The sequence below is a fragment of the Episyrphus balteatus genome, chromosome 2 (genome assembly GCF_945859705.1).
Source record: "Episyrphus balteatus chromosome 2, idEpiBalt1.1, whole genome shotgun sequence".
NCBI lineage: Eukaryota > Metazoa > Arthropoda > Insecta > Diptera > Syrphidae > Episyrphus > Episyrphus balteatus.
In genome coordinates, this window is record NC_079135.1 from 92,675,361 (window position 1) to 92,699,483 (window position 24,123).

At 29.0% G+C, this 24,123-nt stretch overlaps 1 protein-coding gene across 1 annotated transcript in view; it reads left to right on the plus strand.

The window, feature by feature from the left end:
• The first annotated feature begins 324 nt into the window (after positions 1-324).
• LOC129909880 (glutaredoxin domain-containing cysteine-rich protein CG12206-like) overlaps positions 325-24,123 on the plus strand; it is a 61,774-nt gene continuing 37,975 nt past the window's right edge. Inside the window, exon 1 of the mRNA XM_055987008.1 lies at positions 325-3,294. Coding sequence (XP_055842983.1) covers positions 1,450-3,294 — 1,845 coding nt within the window. The 5' untranslated portion in view covers positions 325-1,449. The remainder of the gene's footprint in view (positions 3,295-24,123) is intronic.

Below are 24,123 nucleotides of genomic sequence, written 5' to 3' on the forward strand. Positions count from 1 at the left end.
CCGCCAAAAAAAAGTAAAACCTTATCCACAGTATATTATCATACCTACTCAATAAAACGTTCGTTCCACGTAGGAACATCTTCACTTCACCCAAAACAAAAAAACAACAACACAACACAACCTGCCCACACCTCAAACAACGCAAAACCTCACTCATTGCGATCTTACCTACCTTATAGCCGCAAATTAACATTGTTGTGTTGTTTTTTTTTTTTTTTTTGTTCAAGAAATTATTTTATATTTTTTTCCATTCGTTCCAGAGAGAAACAAAAAAATGGCAAAACCTCAAGTCGACTGTTTAGTCTTTAGTTACCTTCGCGATACTGTTAAGAGCTGTAGTGTATGTACACCGCAATGCGCTAAGGCAACAACTTCTCCATACCAAAACCGTTATAAGTCGCCGCGCAAATAAAGTACCTATACCTACCTTACTTATATCTACCTGTTCGTCCGTCGTCGTCATTCGTTTTTAGAGAGTGAGATACAAGTTCTACTGTTAAAAGATACTTTTTTTTTCTTGTTTTCGTTCTTAATAGATGCAAAAGATATTTGTATAAGCATCTTTTCTGTGTGCTTCAAAAAAAAAAAAATAATAATAAACAACCAACTTGAATTCTAGTTTTGCACAAAAAGTCAGTGTCGTGTTGTTCTAAACTTGCATCTCTTGAAAAAAGAATTTTTAAAGAACCAGAAAGTATCTTTTCTTATAGGCTGATCCCGTTTTAAAAGCCGGTATCCTTATATACTCTCGTATATATAGTGAATGGATATGAACTTGACTAAGTTTAAACCACAAAACTGGGCCAATTAAATCAAGACAGAAGAGAGAAAAAGAAAGACCCACCGCGAATCTATATCTTCTTTGATAAATCTGCACTACCTACTTTTTTTATTTTTTGCAAAAAAAAATCAAATCAAAGAGATACCCACTTTATAATATGCTTGAATGTATCTATGAGCGATTGAATTTCCTCATTTCATAATCTAACATATCATATAACGGAAGGCACAAGACGCATCTTTGACCAAAGTTCGTCATATACTCATACTCACATCAAAACAAACAGGAAATCTTTGATTGAATTTCGCATCCATCGAATCGTATTATCATTAATAAAAAAAAAAATGTTAGTGATATACAAGATCTAAACCAAATATAGAAAATTTTATATCGTTTTTAAATCCATTAGATACGAAGATACACGCAGTGAAATTTTATGACGTTGAAAGTATATTTTTTGAATTTTGTTTTGAACTTTTTGAAAATTTCCCACCTCGTTTTGTTTGTAAACTCTTGAGACAATAAAATGGAATCGTTAGATTTTTCTTGAAAAAAATCATATTCAAAGTGCGAACCCAATCAATCTTATTCATATAGATACTTTTTGTATCTTTTTGACTCTATACTATCTTTTTGCTCCCCTTTTTTCTATACTTTATCAATCAATAATGCCATCGACAACTTCTACAACAACAACAACAACATGCATCGATATAAACGGTGGTGTAGCTCTACTTACAACAAACTCCAAAGATATCCCAAATGAAAACCCCAAACGGTACAACATTTTTAGTGAAATGCCTTCAAAGACCATTTCTTTTACAAATACATCAACAACACCAAATAGTAGCCCCACTTTATTGCGAATGCAAGTTGAGAAAGAAAACTTTAAAGAAAGAGAAGAAAAAGAAAATTTTATTCGACCATCATCATCATCATCGCCGACGACGATGAAAGAAGAACGTCGAACGATGGAATACGGAATTGTAGTTGAAGATGATGATGATGAAAAAACTTTGGCGACAACTACTACCAAGACTACAACTTCTTCAACTTTAACGAAGACGACGATGAAAGTGGAGCCAACAATTATTAGTGTTGGTAAAAATATAACCAACGATGATGATGGTATAGATGTTGATGAAAATAGTATTAGTTGTATTTTACCATCTCCATGCAACACTACTACCACTAACGAAGTTACTTCTTCTTCTTTTTCAACTATTGCTACTACTGAAATTTTCCCAGTTTCAAAAATCGAGATTATTAACCATAGTGAAGAAGTTGTAGCAGATTGTTCAAGTGCACTGACCGAATCAGTTTCATCGACGGTAAAAGACTTTCATGTTGTTAAGATAAAAGTTTCGCCGGAAATACAACAAAATAATAACATTGAATCTGTTAATAATAACAATACGAGTATTAACAATAAAGTGACAGTTGTTAATTTAATAGAAAATAAGAGTGGCGGTGAAAACCAAAATCATCACCTAAATCTTAATATCGATAAGGATATCAGTGAAGAAAAAGAAAATTCTGAAACTATTAACATGGTGCAGAAGTCCAATAACGGTGGTACTTCGGTAACCGATTTGAATGTTAGTAATCCAACTTATTTGTATTATATGATGAGTAGTGGACAATTTTCACCAAGTGACACTTTGGATAGTGGCACTTGTAGTGATATGGATAATGGTAGTTCGACAGCGAATTCGACAACACCGCCGCCATTGCCGAAAAAATCGGCTCCAAAGTTGGAAATGCACTTAAAGACCACTAAGATTATGATGAAGGATAATCATCGGCCGCGGAAGGTTCATCATGAACATCAGAGGGCTGGGTCACTTACTGATAGTGAAGAAAGTGAGTCAAGTTTAAGTTGTGAGTCGTTGAGTTTGTCGGAAGGACTTCCGTCGAAGTTGTCCTTTTTACCGGATTCGCTTTTACGAGATATTCGTGATCGTAAATTATCGAATTTACCATCGGTACCATCGTCGTCATCGTTAATACCATCAAATGGAAGTGGTAATGGATTTTCGACAAAAATCGATTTCAAATATGCCGGCTCCGCTATGAATGATAACAATAATGATAAATTAGTGAGTGAACGTAATAATGCCAACAATAATAATAATAATATCAAATTCGACAACATTGCTAATAGTAGTTATCGAAAAGATAACATTAATAAGAGTTGTGTTTTAATAAAAGAAGGTTCTTATTCGTCTTCATCGTCGTCGTCGGTTGGTTCAATGGAATCGCGTAAATTCGAAAATGATAAATATTATACATTTCATGTGAATGAACATGATTTCGGTAATGGTAATCTAGTCGATGAAAATGATGAACCAAAAAGTTTAAGTGATGATGCATTTGCCGGTTATAAGGATATTCGTAGTCCATCGTCAGCAACATCAACTATAAGGAGTTCGAAGGGTACTGTAAGAGGTGTTAAGAATCGTGTGCGTAATGGGATTGCGACTTTTTTGCAATTGCAACAATCAAATGTTAGGGTGAGTTAAATTGATTAATTATCAAGAATTTAATAAGAACAGTATGTTTGTTTTGTGTGGATTATGTTATCGCAATCAGTTGCATAAAAATAGATAAATTTTTTTTATCTATTTTGTGTTTTTGGAGGTAAAACTTGGATACAACAATAATATTCAAAACTTCTTCAAATTCATTTTTCTATACGAATTTCTAGATTTTGAATGATGACTAATACTTAAAACACTTTAAAATATTTATTGACTATAATAATGATTGCAATCTGATTAAATAGGCTATTACCTACAATAAATTGGTTAAACTTTGGTGGAATACACAAAAGATTGGTGAAGCAAACCAATATTCAGTCAATGGCAATTAAAGAAAAAATCTTCTTTCACTTTTTGAACTTTTTTTTTTTTGTTTTCAGTTATAACATAAGTTAAATGGAAAAGGTTTTATCAGCACCAGAACATACTCTTAATTTCTACGCCCATTGGTTTATTACTGAGCTTTGTAAGTTATTTAACTTTTCATACGAATTTTTTCACTAGAGATAGGTAGATACGATTTAGAGCAATGGTACCTATGCCATTTTGATTTCTCGTATAAGACAAAATTTTAAGAAATTTCCTAACATTTTTCAAAAAAAAAAAAAAAATGGTAGATATGCTATTTTAAATATTGATATTTAGTATTGAAACGAAATTTCAAAAACATTCATCATGAAAAAGTGTGACTTTAAAGCTTCTGTACATTTTCTGATTGTTATTTGAGTTCTATTTTTAAGCTGTAGCTACTTATTTTTCGGCGTTTGTACAGGGTGAAAATTTACAATATTGATTTAAACACCATCTAGTTGTCATAACTATAAAACAATTTTGTTTGTTTTAGTGTGAACCTACTAAGTAAATTTCTGTGAGTGAGAAAGAAAATACTCTAGCGACATCTTTTGGTAGATCTGCATTTCAATTTCCTGCATAAGGTTCAAATATAAAATAAACTAGCGATCCCAGCGGTGGCGACGCAAAACAGAAAATTCTACTTCATGAGAGTACTATAGGAATATATATACAATGAGTATAACTTCAATTGCGTGTTCATGTGTACATACACTTTTTTATGAATCGCAAGTAAAAAAAAAACAAATCCGTCTTGCACAAGAGGATCGCTCGTCCCCTATGTTGTATTCTGATCTGTCGTGTCCATAGCCCTAGCAGATCTATCATTGTAATATTAACAAAGATAGATCCTCAGTATTTAAATCTCTAAAGGAATTTGTCGAAACGAAACTTAAATATTAAAGTTTAACATAAACTGTTATTTTCTACTGCTGTAGCATAGGGTAATTAAGGTTTTATGTAGAACCATTTAATAAATATAAGTATTGAATAGATACTAATAGTTTCTCAAGTGCTACAAAATTAATTTTGTTCGGTAGGTACGCCTGTACTAAAAAAATCCCCTAAGAGAAGCGAGCTTATCCTAAATAATGTTGCTTCCAAAAGTATATGTCATATGGTCAGATTGCATGAATCTGAATTTTCTATCTTGATGCACCGTCTTCTCCTCCCTTACTCTTGCATATCGGTAAAAAAATGCCAATAAAAAAAAAAGCACGTATACGCCATAGTGCACTTGGACAACGTGCAAATAATATGAACTTCAACAATACCCAAATCAAAATTGAATAATCACTTGCACTCTAAAAAAAGAAGATCAAAATCCTTTCGAATAAGTATCAAAAATTTAAAAATATTTCTTCAACCTAGTTAATTTAAAAAAAAAATGTACTATAAAAAAAATACAAACCTAACATCTATGCCTCTGGACCATATAGAAAAACTGGGATGATAAGTGTCTTGAAAAGAGAGAGAGGGACACTTTAGTTGCTCGAGAAAGGGGTTTTGATAACTTAACTACAACAATAAATAACAATTTTTTTCTTAGCTGCACAACGTCCATTTTGACCTTTTCTCAGGAAAAAATAAGGGAATTAGTCATATTTATTGCTATTTAGAGAGATAGAGAGACCACCTTAATATCTTTTTAAAAAATAAATAAAAACGTCGTGTTGGTTATATCCAAGGTTGTAAAAAATCATTTTCTTAATGCATTTGTTTACCATTACAAATTAAAAAAAAAAAATTATTAACCATTTACAACTAACTGACAAAAATTGCATTAAAAAAAATTTATTGAAACTGAAAAATATTTGCATTGAAATATAATTTTCATTTCAAATAAAAATATTTTGCTTAAAAAAAATTTTTATTGCAAATAAAAAATTTTCTGCAATGTAAAAAAAAATCAATGCAAAATGTGTGCATTAAAAATTATTTTTTTTTTAATTTTTGTCGAATTTCTTACAATTTTGTATATGATAGACAAAATGAGTTTTGGTGGTCAATAAAACTTTTTATTTTTAAATTATCGTTTTCGTGCCAAACATAAATTTCGTTGTTTTAATCAAAAACTAATATTATGATGATGCAGAGGTAAAAAAAGACGATTGCGCCATAATATCCGTGTCTGTTCATTTGTCGTCGAAATGGGTGAATGGGTTTCGTTGAAGTTTTGTAGAGTTTTATTTGATTTTCAAGGTAATTTGTTTGTGTTTGAATACCTTAAGGAATAACCCGTAATCCCAAATATAATTTTTGATTAATAAAAGATTTTTTGGAAATAACTTGGGTTATTTTGCTTATTTTTGTTTTTTGATTTCTTATTTGTAGAGAAAGAAACTTCCCAATTTAAATAATAGTTACTCCCATTATTTCTCATTTCAAAACATAAATGGAGAAATAATTTACCCTGTTTAAATTCATTTCTAAAATATTTCTCAAGCTGAAACCAGAATTTGGCAGTTTTTAATGGGATTTAAAATCGTTAATATTTCGCATGTTGACTGAAGAAATTAACCTTATCCTCAATCATACAATGAAAAGAAATAAAAATTTAATTTATAACCAAATTTCCATATCTATAGCATGTATGAATCTATAATAGTCTTTGACCACAATCATTCATCAAACTTGTTTATTTACTTGTGGACTTGTGGTATTATCAGATTTGGCAAATCTTAAATATGTGTCTAGAAATAATATACCTTCCAGGCATTATAGCTTTTGCCAATGAACACAAAAATATAAAAACAGGCTGAATTTAAATGACATTATTAATCAAAAGTCTTGTCGCAAAAATTACATGTTAAATGAACCACATATCTATAAAAAGAAATATTAATGCCAAATGAGAGAGATATTAAAATTATGATCAAATGGGACCGATCAACTGCTTACTATCTCTTCATTAATCACATTTTAATTGATCCAAAACCAAGAGAGACCAGTTTCCTATTTTACATTTCCCAGATAAAAGTAGTAGTCGTGGTCGTAGATAGTTTGTGTACCTAATGCAAATAATAAATTTTTTTAATCCTAAGAGATGTTAGGTGAAAAAACAACAACCATGTGTAATACCCTGAATGTCAAGATGTCCATATGGACACATCAAGAAACACTACATCGTTTATGAAACATTGACCTTATAATATTACTCTCTATACAGATGCGGATAGTTGAATTGATGAATGTACGTAGGCAGATATACGCAATAATGACATTTCTTTTGCATGCACGATTTTTATTTAGTTTTTTTTTTTAATAAGTTTTCTAATAAATACACCAAGCGTGTAGGTTTACCATACAGTAATAATTACACTCAGCAAAATAAAACAATATTAATGAAGTCAAGGTTGGTGGGGTGTAGTTGTGGGTTGATGTCGAAACGTTTTCTTATTGTCTAAAAGATTTCTTTTCAATTAAAAGTTGAGAAATCTTTTTTAAGTTTTTACATTTCTCATGGACGTCATTTTTAGTAATAATTGAACTATGAAAATTTTTAAAATTAATTATTTCTCGAATTTGTGTATTAAAAGTTTTTTTTTTATTATAATTTAATGTAAGAAACTTTTTAAGTCTGCAATTGTAATATTGTTACAATATTAAATTTTCCATCTAATGAAAAATGTAAACTCCTACATTTAATGTTTTTTAATCGATATTAGTTAAGTATAATTTGATCGCGATTTTATTTATCTTATTTTATGATAAAAATATATGATAAACTAGTTTTAATATTATTGCTGCACATAAATATAACATTTGAGCTCCTGTTTATTAATAAATGTGGCTGAATGATTTTCTTTCGTATATTTTTTTTTTGTTTTTTTCTTACTCACTTCATTGGTTTATTTCGAGATGTATGTGATTCGACATTTATCTTCATCAACTAATTAGTGATTAACATGATAAAAATTAAATTAAACTTTTTTAACTTTCACCTAAAATAGGTGCTAAAATACATGACTTGGTTATTTAATAATAAACATTTTACAACCCAAGATGATAGGAAATTTTCCATATAGTCACAATCATACATAATATTAAAATTCAAGTTTTTTCTCAGTTAAAATATCAATATCATCAAGATTTCTCTGGAATTTTCCTACCTTGATTTTTTCTTTGTTAGTTTGTTTAAATCTACTTACGTAATTCTAAAATGCAGAAGATGAGAAAATAATAAAATTTTTCCACAAAATAGCTATTTACTCAAAGTTATCAGGTTAAGATTTTATGAATTTTTATTCTTGGATTTCGTATAAATCAAGATCAAGAAGCGTAGAGATGTTACTTAAGACATTAGAATTGGAACACCATGAAACTAATTAGGAAGCAAAGTTCTAGAAAGTGATAGTTGGTTCAAAACGAAATTTATTTTTATATGCTACTTTCGAGTATGTTATTGACAGTGAAAATATTATTTGTATACTTTCTTTACATCCATAAAAAGTTGTTTCTAATAAGTACACTGCGTATCAAATTTGTTTTTGGTGTACCTATCCAAATTTATTCATAATGTTGCCAAGCTCCAAAAAAAAATAAATGTATTTCATATAAGCCCTTTGGAATTCTTTTTTTTTTGTTATTTGGTATTCTACAAATAGAATTCGGATAGATTTATGTTGACTGAACAAAATTAATATTATTTAAATCAGTTTCGAAAAGACATTATGTACTCACTTCGAACCAAAGTTATGATTTTATGTCTTGCAAACCCATAAACAAATAGAAGTAAAATCCACTGGATATCATAACGAGTATGTAGCTCCTTTGGCTATAGTTAATGGAGTCGGTGAAAATAGCATTGGTCCATTTTTGGCAATATTTTGTGTGAGTTGTTTTATGTAGGGGAAGTGAGGGCAAGACCGCCCCTTTAGTGTTTGACTATCTTAAAAACCAATAAAAAACATCTTTTGATTTAAATAAAGTTTTTATTCATTAGGTTTATTAGTAGAGTAACTAAAGCAAATTATTAGGGAACCCGGCCGAACAGCTCTGATTTTGACGATTTTTTTTCAAACGTAGGTAATTAAAAATACTTTAAAGTCTATAGATTAAAAATTGCCGGTGTTGCCGTATTGTTTTTTAAAATTAAAATTAATTTTTTTTTAACAAAACCATTTTTTTTTTTGCTTAAATTTCATAAAACAAATGATAGCAAAAGATTCTCTAGGTAATTTAATTAAAATATATAAAAGGCAGTAAGGGACAATCTTCCATCGTTTAAGCGATAAATGCAATTTTCTAACATTCTGACCTCAAACACAAAAAAAATATTTTGAAAACAACGGCAACACCTACAATATTTTAAAATACATTTTTAAAAACCCAGAAGCTCATTCTTATCTCTTAAATTTAAATCCACTAAATTTAATCAAGACTTTTTGAAAAACTGGTCCTCAAACTCAGAATTAAAAAAAAAAAATTTTATTAGATAAATTTAAAATGACTTTTTTCCAAACTTTTTCTAATAAAATATGAATTTATTTAAAAAAAATTTTTGGCCATAAATATTATCAGTTGAATTTCGAAGCAAAAAAGGTAAAATATATCACACTTTTGAAAAAAAAATGAAAAATTACTACTTAAAATAATTTTATGTTTAGATGTTGAACTTAAAAAAAAAAAATAAGTTACATTTTTTTTTCAAAACTTTTATTAAAAAAAGTTCTTCGAAAATGAAATACTTTTTAATTTTTTTCATAAACCGTAATACATATTGACATTTCCTTTTAAAATTTGAAATCATAATAAATGCGGCCAAAAAAATTTGAAAATAAATGCATTTTATATTACGACCAAGTTTAAAAAAACGACATGTTAAATTTTTTTCAATAATTTTTTTTTTTTCAAAATCTGAGTTCAATTACCATTCTTTCAAAAGCCGTTCATTCAATTAATTTAATTTTAATTTTATATATATGACTAAGCTTCTAGCTTTTAAAAAATATATATTTGAATATTGTAGGTGTTGCCGTTGTGTTCAAATATTTTTTTTTGTGTTTGAAGTCAATTAATAAGAAAATTGCATCTATCGCTTGAACTATGGAAGACTGTCCCTCACTCCCATATATTTTTTTTCCTTGAATTTAATAGAAAATCTTTTGGCATCAATTAATTTATGAAATTTAAGAAAAATGTTTGAAAAAAATTTGTTTTTGTTCACAAAAATCTTCAATTAAATTTAAAAAATCAAAACGACAACACCGGCAATTTTTAATCTATAGACTTTAAAGTATTTTTAATTACCGACGTTTGAAAAAAAAGATCATCAAAATCTAAGCTGTTCGGCCGGGTTCCCTAATATTGCCAATTTTTGAGCTTTAGTTACTCCACTATATACTTTTTTATAGAAACTCTCATTATTATAAAAAAAAAATAAAAAATACTGAACAAATGATAATACGTTTTGAAAAAAAAAAAAAAACATCTAACAAAAAACGGTCTCGCCCCAGTCATATCATATCTGATGTTCTGGATTTTTTTTTTTTTAATTTTATCTTTACTCCTTCTTTCACAGAAAATGCTTTTGAATATTTACTTTCTATTAGGTATATAAAAATAAAAGCTAAAAATTTTAATTTTTCCAGTGTTAAAAATACTACGGACTTTTCACATGAACGATAAGAATTTGATGAAAAAAGCGAACTTGCTCAAACTTACAGACGTGATAGATCATACCAAAAGGCACTTATTTCGTGTTGCAAGTGTTGCCAATTTTACTTTTTTTCATACAACATAGTACCTACAAAAACGGTCTTGCCCCTACTTCCCCTATATGTATGCAGAAGTATTAAAAAAAATGAACCTGCTTTCGTTCAGTCTTAAGAGCATTATTAAATGAATAGTTTACGGGAAGAAGTGTATAGAAAACTACATTAAAAAAAAAAAAAAACAGCCAAAAAAGTTTGAATTTTTTTAATTCCAAAAATCCTTCCTTATCAAAGAATATGGAACTAATTTATTCAACCAAAAATAATAGTGTAAGATCTGCCAGTAAATTTTTAAGTTTTTGCGCTAAACGTAACCTATTTTTGTTTATGTTGCAATCAGTCCCAGTCATGGTGATGAAGAAAACAATCATTGCAAACTGCATCATAAGTACCTACCATTTTTTTTACTTGCTCTATAGGCAAGTATTTGTTTCGTGCCGAAAACAAGAGAAATCCAAAAAAGTGGGTCTCGCAATTCCATCCTTCCATCTGTGCGTCCCACAGTGGGGCAGAAATGGTGGTTTCGTGATATTAATTATCACAAGTCAACAACGTTCTTGGTGCCGAGACTAAGATATACTTTTCTAAAGGTTTTTGGTGTGCTGAATTCGAATCTGAAGTCAAAAACATCCTATCAGCTCCCGTTTTTGAAATATTACCGTTAGAAGTTGCAAAAATTACTACTTTTGAGGTTATGCTTTTATGTGAAAAAAATAATACAATTTATTACGGTTTCTGTAAGAACTATTTTCCTTCTTTCAAGAATTTTTTAAATCTTTTCGATATCTTTTTTATTGTTCGAGATATCGTCAGTTTTATGGCTTATTATAATGTATCACATTTTCATCTCCTTTTTTGATAAATTAAGCTAAACAAACTTATGTACTTCATTTTAAGATATCTCGCACAATAAAAAAGATATTGCAAAGATTTAAACGGGTCTTGAAAGAATAAAATAGTTCTTATAGAAACCGTTATGATTTATATTTAAAAAAAATTCTTCAAATTAAAGCATAACACCAAAAGTAGTAAAAACACGTTTTTTTGAATTTTCTAACAAAAATATTTCGAAAACGCGATTTGCTAGGATATTTTTGGCTTCGGATTCGAACAGTCAGTTCTTCGTAAATGTGCAGTTCGCTTCCGTTTTGTCTACAAAGTGCTTGACTCAAAATCAAGTGAGGGGCGTCCAACAGGTGGACGGTATTTTTTGAAATTATAATTTCATTGAGCCAGTTTTTTTGTTGGGCTAAAAAATTTGTTTTGTTCGGTTTGAACGAGTCCATTTTGTTTTAAATTGGTGTTTAAAATTTCGTATTTTGAAAGTTAAATTATTGGTATTACTAGAAACACAAAAAGTTTTGTTTTTTAAATAGCATTCAATGTCTTTGAATTTATCATCGAAACTTTTTTTGTTGCTTGAAAAATAAAGTTCAAACAATTTTTTTCTTGAAATATGAAATTCATTAAAATCTAAAAACAAGTAGGAAATTACAAAATGAAAAATTGGTTATAATAATAAAATTAAATAGTTAAATCTATTTAAACTCCTATAAATAGCAAAATAAAATTTAGCAGGGGTTATACTATGTTTTCATTTCGAATACTTAAACAAAAGAAATAATTCGTTTTTAAACATTTTTAAACGGTTTTTTGCTTCACAAATATTGCTAAATGATGTTTACGAAACCAACTTCGTGACTTAATCATTATTGCAATCAGAGACTATGCAAAAAGAGACTATGGACTGTTTCTCATAAATAAAAGCAATTTTTTTTGTTTAAATGACGCATATAAAATTCAAAAATAAGTTAATCACTTTTAAAACAATAACAAAAGTAAGAAAAAGTGGCTACCATTAATTTTTACGAAATAGAAATTATTTTTAAAATTTTTTTTTCACTTTAATTCCTTCAAAGTCGATTTAAAAAATTAAAAAAAAATATTTAAGGCAAACATTTAGCAAAGGTGTTTATACGGGCTAGTAGAGTTTTTACTGATCATGATTTCTCCATTTTTAGACCTGCTAAATATTTGCCTAAACAGAAGATTTTGAGAAAAAACTAAAAAACGATTTTTTAAGAATTCATTATTTTCTGATTCAATTTTTTAATATAAGAAATTTTTTTTTATTTTTTTTAAAGAAGAATAGTAATTGACAGACCTTCGTCTATGCGAGACATTTTTATTTTATTTTTTTTTTTTTCCCAAAAACTCTTGATTTTAAACAAAAAACAAAAGAACACCTTTTTTATCACTTATTAAAAACTGAACTTTTCTTCTTTAACACTCAACTTCAACCGCATGACTAGTAATAAATTAAAGACTTTGAACAAAACAAATATGTTCATCTTATCAGTTTTACTGTTAAATATAGAACACGTGATCTTTTTTCCCCAAAGCTTTAGTTTAAAAAACAACCTTTATATCACATCACTCTATGGGGCTGCCCCACTGTGCGTCCGTGCGTCCATCTGTACACATTTCCACAGCTTAAAAACGTGGACGGATTTTCTTCAAATTTGATACAGATGATTTTTATAAAATTCTGAAAGTTATTTTTTTTTGTTTTTTTATATGTCACTTAGAAAGTGTACCTCCCATACAAATTGTTTAAAGTCATATCAAATTACTGGAAAACAGCTCAAACGATTTTTATTTAACTTTGCAGACGTAAAATTCAAGGCAATTGAATAAAACTGCATTTTTATTTATTCTCAAAAAAGTCAAATAACAAAATAAATTTTCATTTAACAAAATTTTGCCCTAAATATCGGCTCTTTTCCAACATTGAAATTTCTTAAAAATTTATGTAGAGCCAGCTCTTAAAATCTACAAGTAAACTAAACTAAGTTAGCTTTCAGCTTGTATAAAGCTTTATAGAAGCTATGGTAAATTTTTATATTGTTGGTTAAGAAATGCTCATCTATTCTAATGCGTTTCACTATTTTCCACTATTGTTACATTGATCACATTAATTTCAACTCGTAATTTTTTCATAATCATTATATGATCCATTATTGGGGTATTTTATTAGGCTCCAATATCTTCATTACTAAGTAATTCTCTCTATGTAATGTTCAAGTCTCTTTCAAGTAGCTTAGTAGATCTCACCCAATTTATTCCGTTTTTTTTTTTTTTTTTGGCAAATTGAATAAATGAATTTTCTATGAATTTTCTTAGTGTTGTAAATAACTTTCTCTCTCATAATGTACTCCATGTCTAAATTCAAACTTTTAATGTATGCATGTAATTCAGACTCGCCTGTCAATGCGAAATTTGTACCATCCACACAATAACTTGACATTGTTAAGTTATGACTTTGACATATGATAACTAGAGTTGCACCCATATTAAAGCTTCTACATCTGCTTAATAATTTTCTCCTTGTTAAAATGCCTTCTGGTGGTTTATGTATTGACAGATTCCCATCCAATTAACATCAAAACACAAACAAACATGTGAGTTTTTGATTTCAAAATTTTTGACATATTACTGACATGCAAGCAAAAAGCAAATTAGAAATCAAATCCCTCGCAAAAAATTGTATATACACATCTGTCAGATGGATGACAGATTGTTGTAGGGTGGAGACTTAGCAGATACCTATTGGAAGATCATGGATCGTATTGTGTTAAGTATTTTTTCTGTTTTTAATTGTGAGTAGGCGCACAACACTTTGTCAGACTTAGACTCTGAAAGATAAGCATACATTTTAAGTTGTGCATTGTCTTTGGATTAAAATTTCAAATGATTCAAAGAGAAGCGTGGTAAAAAAAAGGTTATGTGCGCCATGACAAACATAGAGTCGTGATATGATGCCATTCTGAATTTCATGACTTTTATTCATTCATTCAATTAATTTGCAAAGAGTTTCACAATGTTTTTTTTCGCAAAATTGAAACTGATTGATGTAATAAACCCAAATACTCCCACACATTACGGTGCGATGTTGAGGATTAGTATTTATTTTAAACACAAATGAATCTCGTGCTTGCTTTAAAACTCTTTAAATAAAATAGGTAACAATATGTTACCAGCTTTAAGGTCAAGTCTTATGAGAGCATTTCAACAATTTGTACCGAAGTCATGGCAATATTTAAAGTTAAGTATGACATTTGTTCGTTTGTTGAAGGTGTTACTCATAGCTTTCCATTAAAAACAATAAAATGAAAGTACAAAAAAAAAGAGAAAGGATTTGCTAAGATTATTTTTTGGGAAAATTCAATTATTAATTCAATTTGCCTCAAATATCGATTTATTCGGCTAGACAATTTAAGTCATTTAAGAAGGCGTTTTTTTATTTCACATTTTCATTGACAGCTTATTTTACTGGTGAATAAAAAAAAAAAAAAAACAAATTACTTTCGAATTTGATTTTGTGAAACTATTCACTTGGAAACTTTGTTTTAATGTTCCCACTATGAGTGAGTACATGGCTGGTATTAATACTTAATAGCGATTTCAAAACTTGTTCACATTTTGTTTACATTAGGTAGTTTTGATAGCCAGTGGCTACAATTAGCTATTTAAAAATAGTGTAGAAATATTTATGTAAATTATGACAAATGACCGTGATTTTATTTTAAAGAAGTTAATAGAGAGAAGAACACGTTTTAACATAATAAGTACGTTTGCATTGACATTGATATTTTGTCTGAGAATGTAACAAAATGTGGAATGCAGACAAGGCCGTAAATACAAAAATTAGGAAAAAAATATAGATAGAAAAATAATATTGTTAGTATACCTTTTTTTGGATCTATTATTCTTCTCATCTCATACATACCTAAAAATATCGCTTTTTTCAAAACGTTTTCTTTAACACAAAAATATAGTTTTTAATTAATCAAAAAGATCTGTAAAACTGTCTAGCTTATGTTAGCTAGTAGTTATAATATATTAACGTTGACCTCAAATTTCGCATCCTTTTATAAGAATTAAGGTATCAGCTGACCCTGAACTGTAACATATTTTTAATTGCAATGAAAGTAGATATGCATTTTAGAAGAAAAACTACCCAAAAGGTACAATCATTGGCATCCAATTGTTGGCACCCGAGGGTACAATTATTGGCACCCTCAAAATTGAAACTTATAACGGATACACGGTATAATTATTGGCGTCTTAAAGGTACAATTATTGGCAGTGCCGACGATTGATGTCCCAAAGCACGCATTATTGGCACCCCCCTGCCAATAATAAAACCACTACTTTATATGGGACCAATTATTGACACCCCTTTTTAAATAATTTGAACATACTTTTTATATAAAAAACAATTAAAAACATTTAATTTATGGCGTTTTCGATTGGCAGTCCGGAAGCGTCCGGAATAATTCTGAAAAAATTTTATTCACACAAAACTGTCAGTTTTGTACGAATAAAACGCTTTCAGAATGATTCCGGACGCTTCCGGACTGCCAATCGAAAACGCCATTATTATATTGTTAAGCTAAACAAAATTAATCTTCATCCAAAAATTCAAAAAATAATCAAAAACGGACAGTTACCAAATTCAGTGTCCTTAGCGGGAACACTGTATTTTTTGCACTTTTTTCATGAACTTAGGACGGCTTTATTTTTTTACTAATTAAAATTCACTGAGAACAGTGAGAACGAAATAGACCTACCTAAATAAAAATGTAGAATTGTAGAGAATTAATACAGTTTATGAAAACAACATGATTTTTGTTCCTGGGCATAGTAGTTTTTGTGAAATGCTTTATTGCATGAAGGGTGCCAATAATTGTGCTCCTTACGCTAATAGCCCAGTCATTTTAGTCATTTTTAAGCCCAATCTGCGGAAAAATTCCTACTGGGCTGAATTTTGGTATACAGCTTAATGACGGCTTTGTTATGAAGATGTGAAAAATCGACATTGATATCGTGTCCGCGTTAAGAGTTATAGGGGTCAAAAGGTCACAAAAATTGGTTTTTCACGATTTTCAGCAAAACGGTAAGTCTTATCAAAAAATATTCAATGCAAGAATTGTAGACCAGATTATTATATATAAAAAGTGTCATGACACTTTTTTTCCTAAGACCCACCGTTTCTTAGGTATAACGATTCAAAAAGTTGAAGTTTAGTTGTAATCGTCATAATCCTATTCCTGAAAAAAAACTCCTAACTGAAAAGTTCCTCAAATTTCATTATTTTTTTAGCTTGAATTTCGTTCCTCAACGGTTAAGAATTTTATACCACAGGTGTTTAAAATTTTTCATAAAATACTTTTTTTACATTTTGCATCAAAAAACAGATTTCAAAATTTTTTTTACGAAAATGTGCAATAGCTATGAAATTTTTAAAGTGTTTATCCAATCCATCCAATTATTGTAGAAAATTATAAAAAAAAGAAATAAATAAAATTCATTCATTCGTGGTTGTAGTGAACGAAAACATAAGATGATAAAATTTAAAATACACTGAACGAAAAAAAGTCCATATTTTATGAACTGGTTGCGATAGAACTTTTTTCTATCTGTTTTTAGAACAATCATAAGTGTAGCTATAAGCCGTTTTAGGGTTGTCCATTCTCTATTGCACACCCTGTATATTTTCAGACATATTCTAAACAAAAATTCCCAGGGAAATGGTTTCGGGAGAAGGGCCCCAATCGGAAAAATGGCCAAAATTTCCATTTTTTTTTGGTTTCCCCATATTCTTAACAGTTGAGGAACGAAATTCAAGCTAAAAAAATAATGAAATTTGAGGAACTTTTTAGTTAGGAGTTTTTTTTTTCAGGAATAGGATTATGACGATTACAACTAAACTTCAACTTTTTGAATCGTTATACCTAAGAAACGGTGGGTCTTAGGAAAAAAAGTGTCATGACACTTTTTATATATAATAATCTGGTCTACAATTCTTGCATTGAATATTTTTTGATAAGACTTACCGTTTTGCTGAAAATCGTGAAAAACCAGTTTTTGTGACCTTTTGACCCCTATAACTCTTAACGCGGACACGATATCAATGTCGATTTTTCACATCTTCATAACAAAGCCCTCATTAAGCTGTATACCAAAATTCAGCCCAGTAGGAATTTTTCCGCAGATAAAACCTAAAATTACTGGACTATAAGTATTTTTTTTAATAAACTCGACTAAAAATGAAAACAATAACGAACGTGCAGAATTCCATTCAAACTAATGAAGATTCTTTTTAATGGCTTTTTCCTCAGTGTAATGATTTAATTTTGTTTTGTTCTGATGATTTTCAAAACAAGGCTCATATGGCCCAGCTTCTATATGGTATTTTATTCAATATTTATAGAAAATCTACAAAATTGGATTTCCTCAGTATAGCAAATTTGAGAAACGTTTCTGTTCCTCTAGAGCGACGTATTCATAAATGTCCCCCTTTGAAAAGATATTTCAATATTCCATTCATGTATCTGAACACAAGAAAATTGATTTTAGTTTTTAAAAAAGAGTTAAAAAACTAAAAAAATATTACGCATACGCCATAGTGAACCCTTTTTACATAATATACATATTTCTGTTTGTGTTTTGTGTATATTTTTGTGTGCGATTTTTTTTATTATTTTTCTGATAACTATCACCACCTACCCTATCTACCGTTTTCGTTTCGACGTTGACTTTTGGGACACCCTGTACCTGTATGTGTTGATATGTTTTAGCTGCGTTCCTCGCCGTACTTGAACTAAATTTATTTTACTCAAATAAAATCAAAACACCAGGAGAAGCGACGACTTTTTATCTTTGAAGATTAAATTAAGTGAGTTAAACATCAAATATTAAATTTCGTGAATAAAAAAATATGGATTTTGTTTAATTGCCTTGGAACACATTTTCGCTACTTAAGTTGGTCCATATGGACAAGAAATATTGTTCCTTCAGATTGAATTTCTTATTTCTTATTTCTTAAACCTTCACTTTACTTTAAACTTTTAAGAAAACGATCTTAGAATGGAAAAAGGATGTTTTATTTTAATCAACAATATCATTTCAAACAATGATCGCAAAGAAAATTAAATCAATTTTTGAAAACTGGACCAAATTGCATATAAGAAGTGGCGTAAACTCGGTGTTTAAATAATTTAATCTCTATCGGTTAAAAATTGCAGTTGTTGCCGTATTGTTTTTTTTTCTATTAAAATTGCGATTTTTGTGAGCATTTTTTTTTTTTTTGTTTCAAAAATGTTATTTAAATTTCATAAATAATATTATATCAAAAACTTATCTACTTTCTGAAAAGCCTTCTTTCAATTGACTTAATTTTATACTAAAAGATAGAAATTAACTTCTGGATTTTGAATAAAGTATGTATGTTAATCTAAAAATTGTAGGAGTGGAGTACCCGTTCTATTCAAATATTTTTTTTATGTGTGAAGTTAATTTGTAAAAAAAATTGCGTCTACCGCTTTAGATAATTGTACTTCAGGCAATCTTTTGATATCATTTAATTTACAAAATTTAAACAAAATTATTGTGAAAATATATTTTTTTCACTTTAAATTAAAAAAAAAAACAGCGCAAATTTAAAAACCAAAGAGGATTGGTTTACCTTCATTTGGAAATTCTCTTGAGGAAGTCTTGAAATGGGTCTGGTCGATGTACCTATTTTTTTGTGCATTAGTTGAGTTAGTTGATTTTCGTTGAATTTGTACAGGGTATTTTATTTTTTCCATAGCTCTTATGATGCTGATTTAAAATACAAAAAACAGTAAGGATATTGCATCATTCATTCATAGCCTTAGAACTTTTCCTGAAATAATGTTTTGACTAACATCTTAACAACTGAGAATTTTTCTTTTCAATTGAATAGTGTTAACAAAATTTCCTGGGCTAAGTAATTATTTAACCTAATTCGTACATGGCCTTTAGAATAAAATTATTTTACCCTAAAACTAATCCAAACTGAAGCAGTACAAAATTAATTTATTTGAAGTTCAATAATTGTAATTAAAATTTTTAACCTATTTTATTTCATTCAATAAATAAATTGTTTTTTTTTGTAATATCAGGCCGTTTGCATTAAAATAATTATGAAGATAAAAAAGTGAAAGTACTTTAAACCCTATTTATAGCTGACCTCAAAAAAACTTCCATCCACACAATTAAGGTTAATTCTCTAAATTCTATTCTATTTCAAGTCATCTAAAATTTTGAATATTATTTACTAATAATTTTTGACTTAAAAGTTTATTTAACTTTAAAGTTATGTTAATGCCCATTAAACTCATTTATTAGACAAATTTCAAGCTTAATTTTTGATTCTTCAAACTTCTAAACAATCTAACCGTCACAAAATTGTTTTTTTTTTTTCACAAATAAAAAATAAATATTCATGATTGTTCCCATTCTTCAGAGTCGTCTTATTGTATGTGAAAAAAATGAGAAATAGCCAACATTAAAAAAAAAAACCTATCAATAGGCCATTGAAAACCTCGAAATATGCAACAAGATATAGCTATTAATCTCAAGGCCCCCAGAATAATGTCAAATAAAAACTTAAATTTTATCAGCAATACTCTTGCTTATCCATGTTATTCAACTGACTGGTTTCTTTCAAGCAAATAAAAAATTTTGAAAAAAAGAAATGAAAACAAAAAGACTCATTTAAAAATTTATGAATTACAAAAAAAATGCGTTTATCCCATGGTAGACGCACACTGTCCATATTGGTGGTGTGGTGTCGCTGCCCGATTATTTAAAGAAAAAGAAAAGCAGAAAAAAAAATTATGAAATTAGTTTTGCTCCATCACAGCTTCACGGTTTGAGCAAACCAAATAAACTAGTTGCATCTCTAATCAGCGTCAAACTATCAAAAAACGAACATATATAACATACCTATCGCATAGATTTAGTAACGTATGATTGCATTTGAAGCACGTATATATTCGCACAGTTTCTTTTCTTTTTTTGTTGTTTTTTGTTTATTTTGAATTCGCGCAACTGTTGCGCGAACGCAAGAGATTCCATTTTGACGTGTCGGTTCGTTTGTTTTTTTTTTTTTATTTTTGTTTATAAATTTATCGCTTCCACCTGAGATGTGATCAGCAATATGAGATAAGAATATGCATTCATATGAATAGTGTCATAGATTTATGCAACATGTTTTTTTTTTTATTACCTTTTTTTTCAAAATATGTCTTTTAATTTAAAGGAACCTATAGTAGGTATATTAAAAATTAAGGCTGTTGGAAGTGATAACTTTTTTCTAACCTTTTTAAACTATTTGCTACCATTACTTAGTTAAAAGGTGTGTGAAGCTATGAAAAGAAAGGGTTCACATGCAGACACATTTCAGTCATACCTCTATTGAATACCATAACTGGAAATAAATTAGAAATTGAAATATATTTATACGGAATTACAGATCAGCAAAAAAGTGCCTTTACTTCATGCTGGGTTTGCATTCCTGAAAGCTGGATAATCTTGTGGGCATAAAAAGGCGTTAAGATAACTATTGGTTTCGAAACAATTTAAATGGAATTCATATCCGTTTTATTAAGGAGATGAAGAATTTTAATTATTATCAAGAGTCTTATGAAATTGTATACGTCTGGGTCTCATAATGATTTTCGTTGTTTTATATGAAGCAGTGAGAGCCATAGTGGTCTTACTGATTTTTATTACGTAATTTTTCAAATTGAAAACTTGTAGGTATACCAAATTATCTCATTTGTCCTAGTTTTTTTTTAGAAATCTCAAGAAAAATAAAATGCACTACTGGGGTCGCAAGTACTTGCTTTTGCAGTTCAAAGCACTTTTATGTTAGTCTACTTGTAGATTTTAAAAGCTGGATCTAAATTTTAAAAAAATTGCTATTGTGGAAGAGCCGACATTTAGGGCAAAATTTTGTTAAATGAAAAAAATTTGTTTTGTTTTTTGACTTTTTTGAGAAAAAATAAGAATGCAGTTTTATTGCCACTGCTGTAAATATTACGTATACAAAGTTTAATCAAAATCGAGCCGTTTTCGAGAAATTCGTAATATCGTATTTTTTTGTATGGGAGGTATACATACGTTCTAAACGAGATATAAAAAAAAAAAAAACAAAAAAAAAGAACAACTTTTAGAATTCCATAGAAATCATCTGTACCAAATTTGAAGAAAAACCATCCACCCGTTTAGGCTGTGGAAATGTGTACAGATGGACGCACAGACGCACGGACGGAATTGCGGGAAATGTCCAGTGCAAAGTAGCTATAATAAACAAAATTCTTTATAATTAATATCAAGAATTTATTTATTAAAACTTATCGGAATTATTTGACTTAATTTAAGTATATTTAAGGGTGAAAATCTTAAATTTTTTGAAATTTTTAAATTAAAACAATGGATATTTTAACAATTAATATTTTAACCTACCCAAATTTAAAAAAAATGCTGCCTACTCATAAAATAGAGTTTAATATCAAAAAATATGCCTCAACGCAAAATATTAATTATGACTGACTTTTTCTTTGGAATATCATTGGAAAAGCCTACAAACATTTTTTGTCTGAGCTTAAATCTATTGTACAGTACCTTGCCATATTATTAGGCCCAAGCGAAACAAATACAATTTTTCGATTCAGTTTTTGCTCAGTTTTTAAAGTTTTTGTCGAAATATCTTGAATTTTTTTGTCCCATTTACTTGCACATATCATGTAGATACGGATTGACTTGAAAAAAGTTTAAAAATTTATACTTTTTGATAAAAATAACGTAAAAAAGGGGATAAGCTCCAAAAAACGTACCCTATGGAATTCACGCCCGGATAATTACCAGACCGGTCCAATACTGAATTTCTTGTACCGATGAATAACGTGACATTCTTAACTTTATGGCAAGGATCGCAACTTTCATAAATATAGAAGCTCTGATCGTCTGGAAAGTAAAAAATGATCTTAGATTTGGGGTAGTCTTTTTCTTTTTTATAAGACCCAGATCAGCACAGCTATTCAAAGTACATTATTCCAATAAAAAAACATCCTCTGGTCATTATTGGCTGTTGTACTATCTCAGGGAAAGGATGAGGTTCTTTTTATATTGTGGAAAACGCCATAACTCCAGACCAACACAAAAAAGGAGCTTGGAAACGTTCTGATTCTACGATTTCGGAATAGGCTCGAGGCTCGAAGCTTCTATATTTATGCAAGATTGGGTCCTTGCCATAAAATTAAGAATGTCACTTTATACCTCGGTACAAGAAATTAAGTATTGGACCGGTCTGGTAATTATCCGGGCGTGAATTCCATAGGGTACGTTTTTTGGAGCTTATCCCCTTTCGTACGTTATTTTTATCAAAAAGTATGAATTTTTAAACTTTTTTCAAGTCAATCCGTATCTATATGATATGTGCAAGTACCTACATGGGACAAAAAAAATTCAAGATATTTCGACAAAAACTTTAAAAATTGAGCAAAGACTGAACCGAAAAATTGTATTTTTTCCGCTTGGGCCTAATAATATGGCAAGGTACTGTATACAAGTCGCACAAAATATTTTAATCACGGTATGACACTTTCTACTTAATTTATATTTTCAGTCTTAAATATTGGTATGTCATAAATGAATTCTTTATTAATTACTGGAAAAAATACAAAAAAAATCATTTGTACCAAATTTCATGAAAATCCGTCAACCCATTTAGGCTGGAGCTGTATGTACAGATGCACGCACAGGCTGACGGATCTCATGACGAAACCCACTTTTTGTTAACTTCTCCATAACGTAATGTGTTTTAATTAAAACCTCAAAAAAACGAAACCAATACTTGCCCTATAGTCCTATAGAGCAAGTTAAAACAAGATGTTTTTTTTTTTGAAAAATAAATTTTTTGAAAAAAGCTTATTGATATTTTTACTTGCGATATAGGTACTATAGGGCAAGTTTAGGATTCGTAAAAAAAATCGAACTCGAGATAACAATTTTACATGACATTACTATGATGGAGAATGCCAAAAAAGTGGGTCCGGCAATTCTGTCTGTCTGTGTGTCTGTCTCTATCTGAAGCTGCAGCCTAAACGAGTGAAGTGATTTTCTTCAAACTTGGTAGTTAGCAGTTTTTGGTGATTCCCTAGAGGGGAAATTGAAATTTTTTTTTTATGACCAAAACTAACGGTACCTGTCATATAACGGAAATAGAAAAGGTAATTTTTTTCAAAAACGGCTCTAACGATTTTGATTAAAATTTTTGTGTGTAGTACTACACATAAGGGCCAACTTTTTAAATAAAAAAAATATTTTTTGTACCGTTATTAACGGTACCTGTCATAGAACGGTTTTTTTCGTTTCTGAATATCTCGTACAAAATTAACCCGATTTAAATGAAAATTTTTATACAAAAGTGTGTAAGTAAAGATAATATTAAAATTTTAGAAAATTTTCAAAAAAGGCATTTTTGGTTTTTTAAAAAATATTTCAAAATTTTTTTTTGAAAAATCAATTTTTTGAAAACGGATCAATGAAAAATTTTTAAATTTAGTTTTTATGTGTAAATTAATTATTTCTTCAAAATGGCATACCAACTTTTTTTTTGAAAAATGTTAAAAAAATTTTATATATAAAAAATTATTTTTTTAAAAAACGGCTCCTACAATTTTCAAAATTTTTTTTCTAAAAATACCTTTTTATACGAGAAATAAAATGGCATATTTGTTTTTTTTTTTTAAGATATTTTAAAACGGAGTTTTATTAATTATAAAAACAGATTTAATTTTTTTATACTAAATTATCTATTAATTCGTATTGAATTATATTTGGAATTTCTGCACGAGTT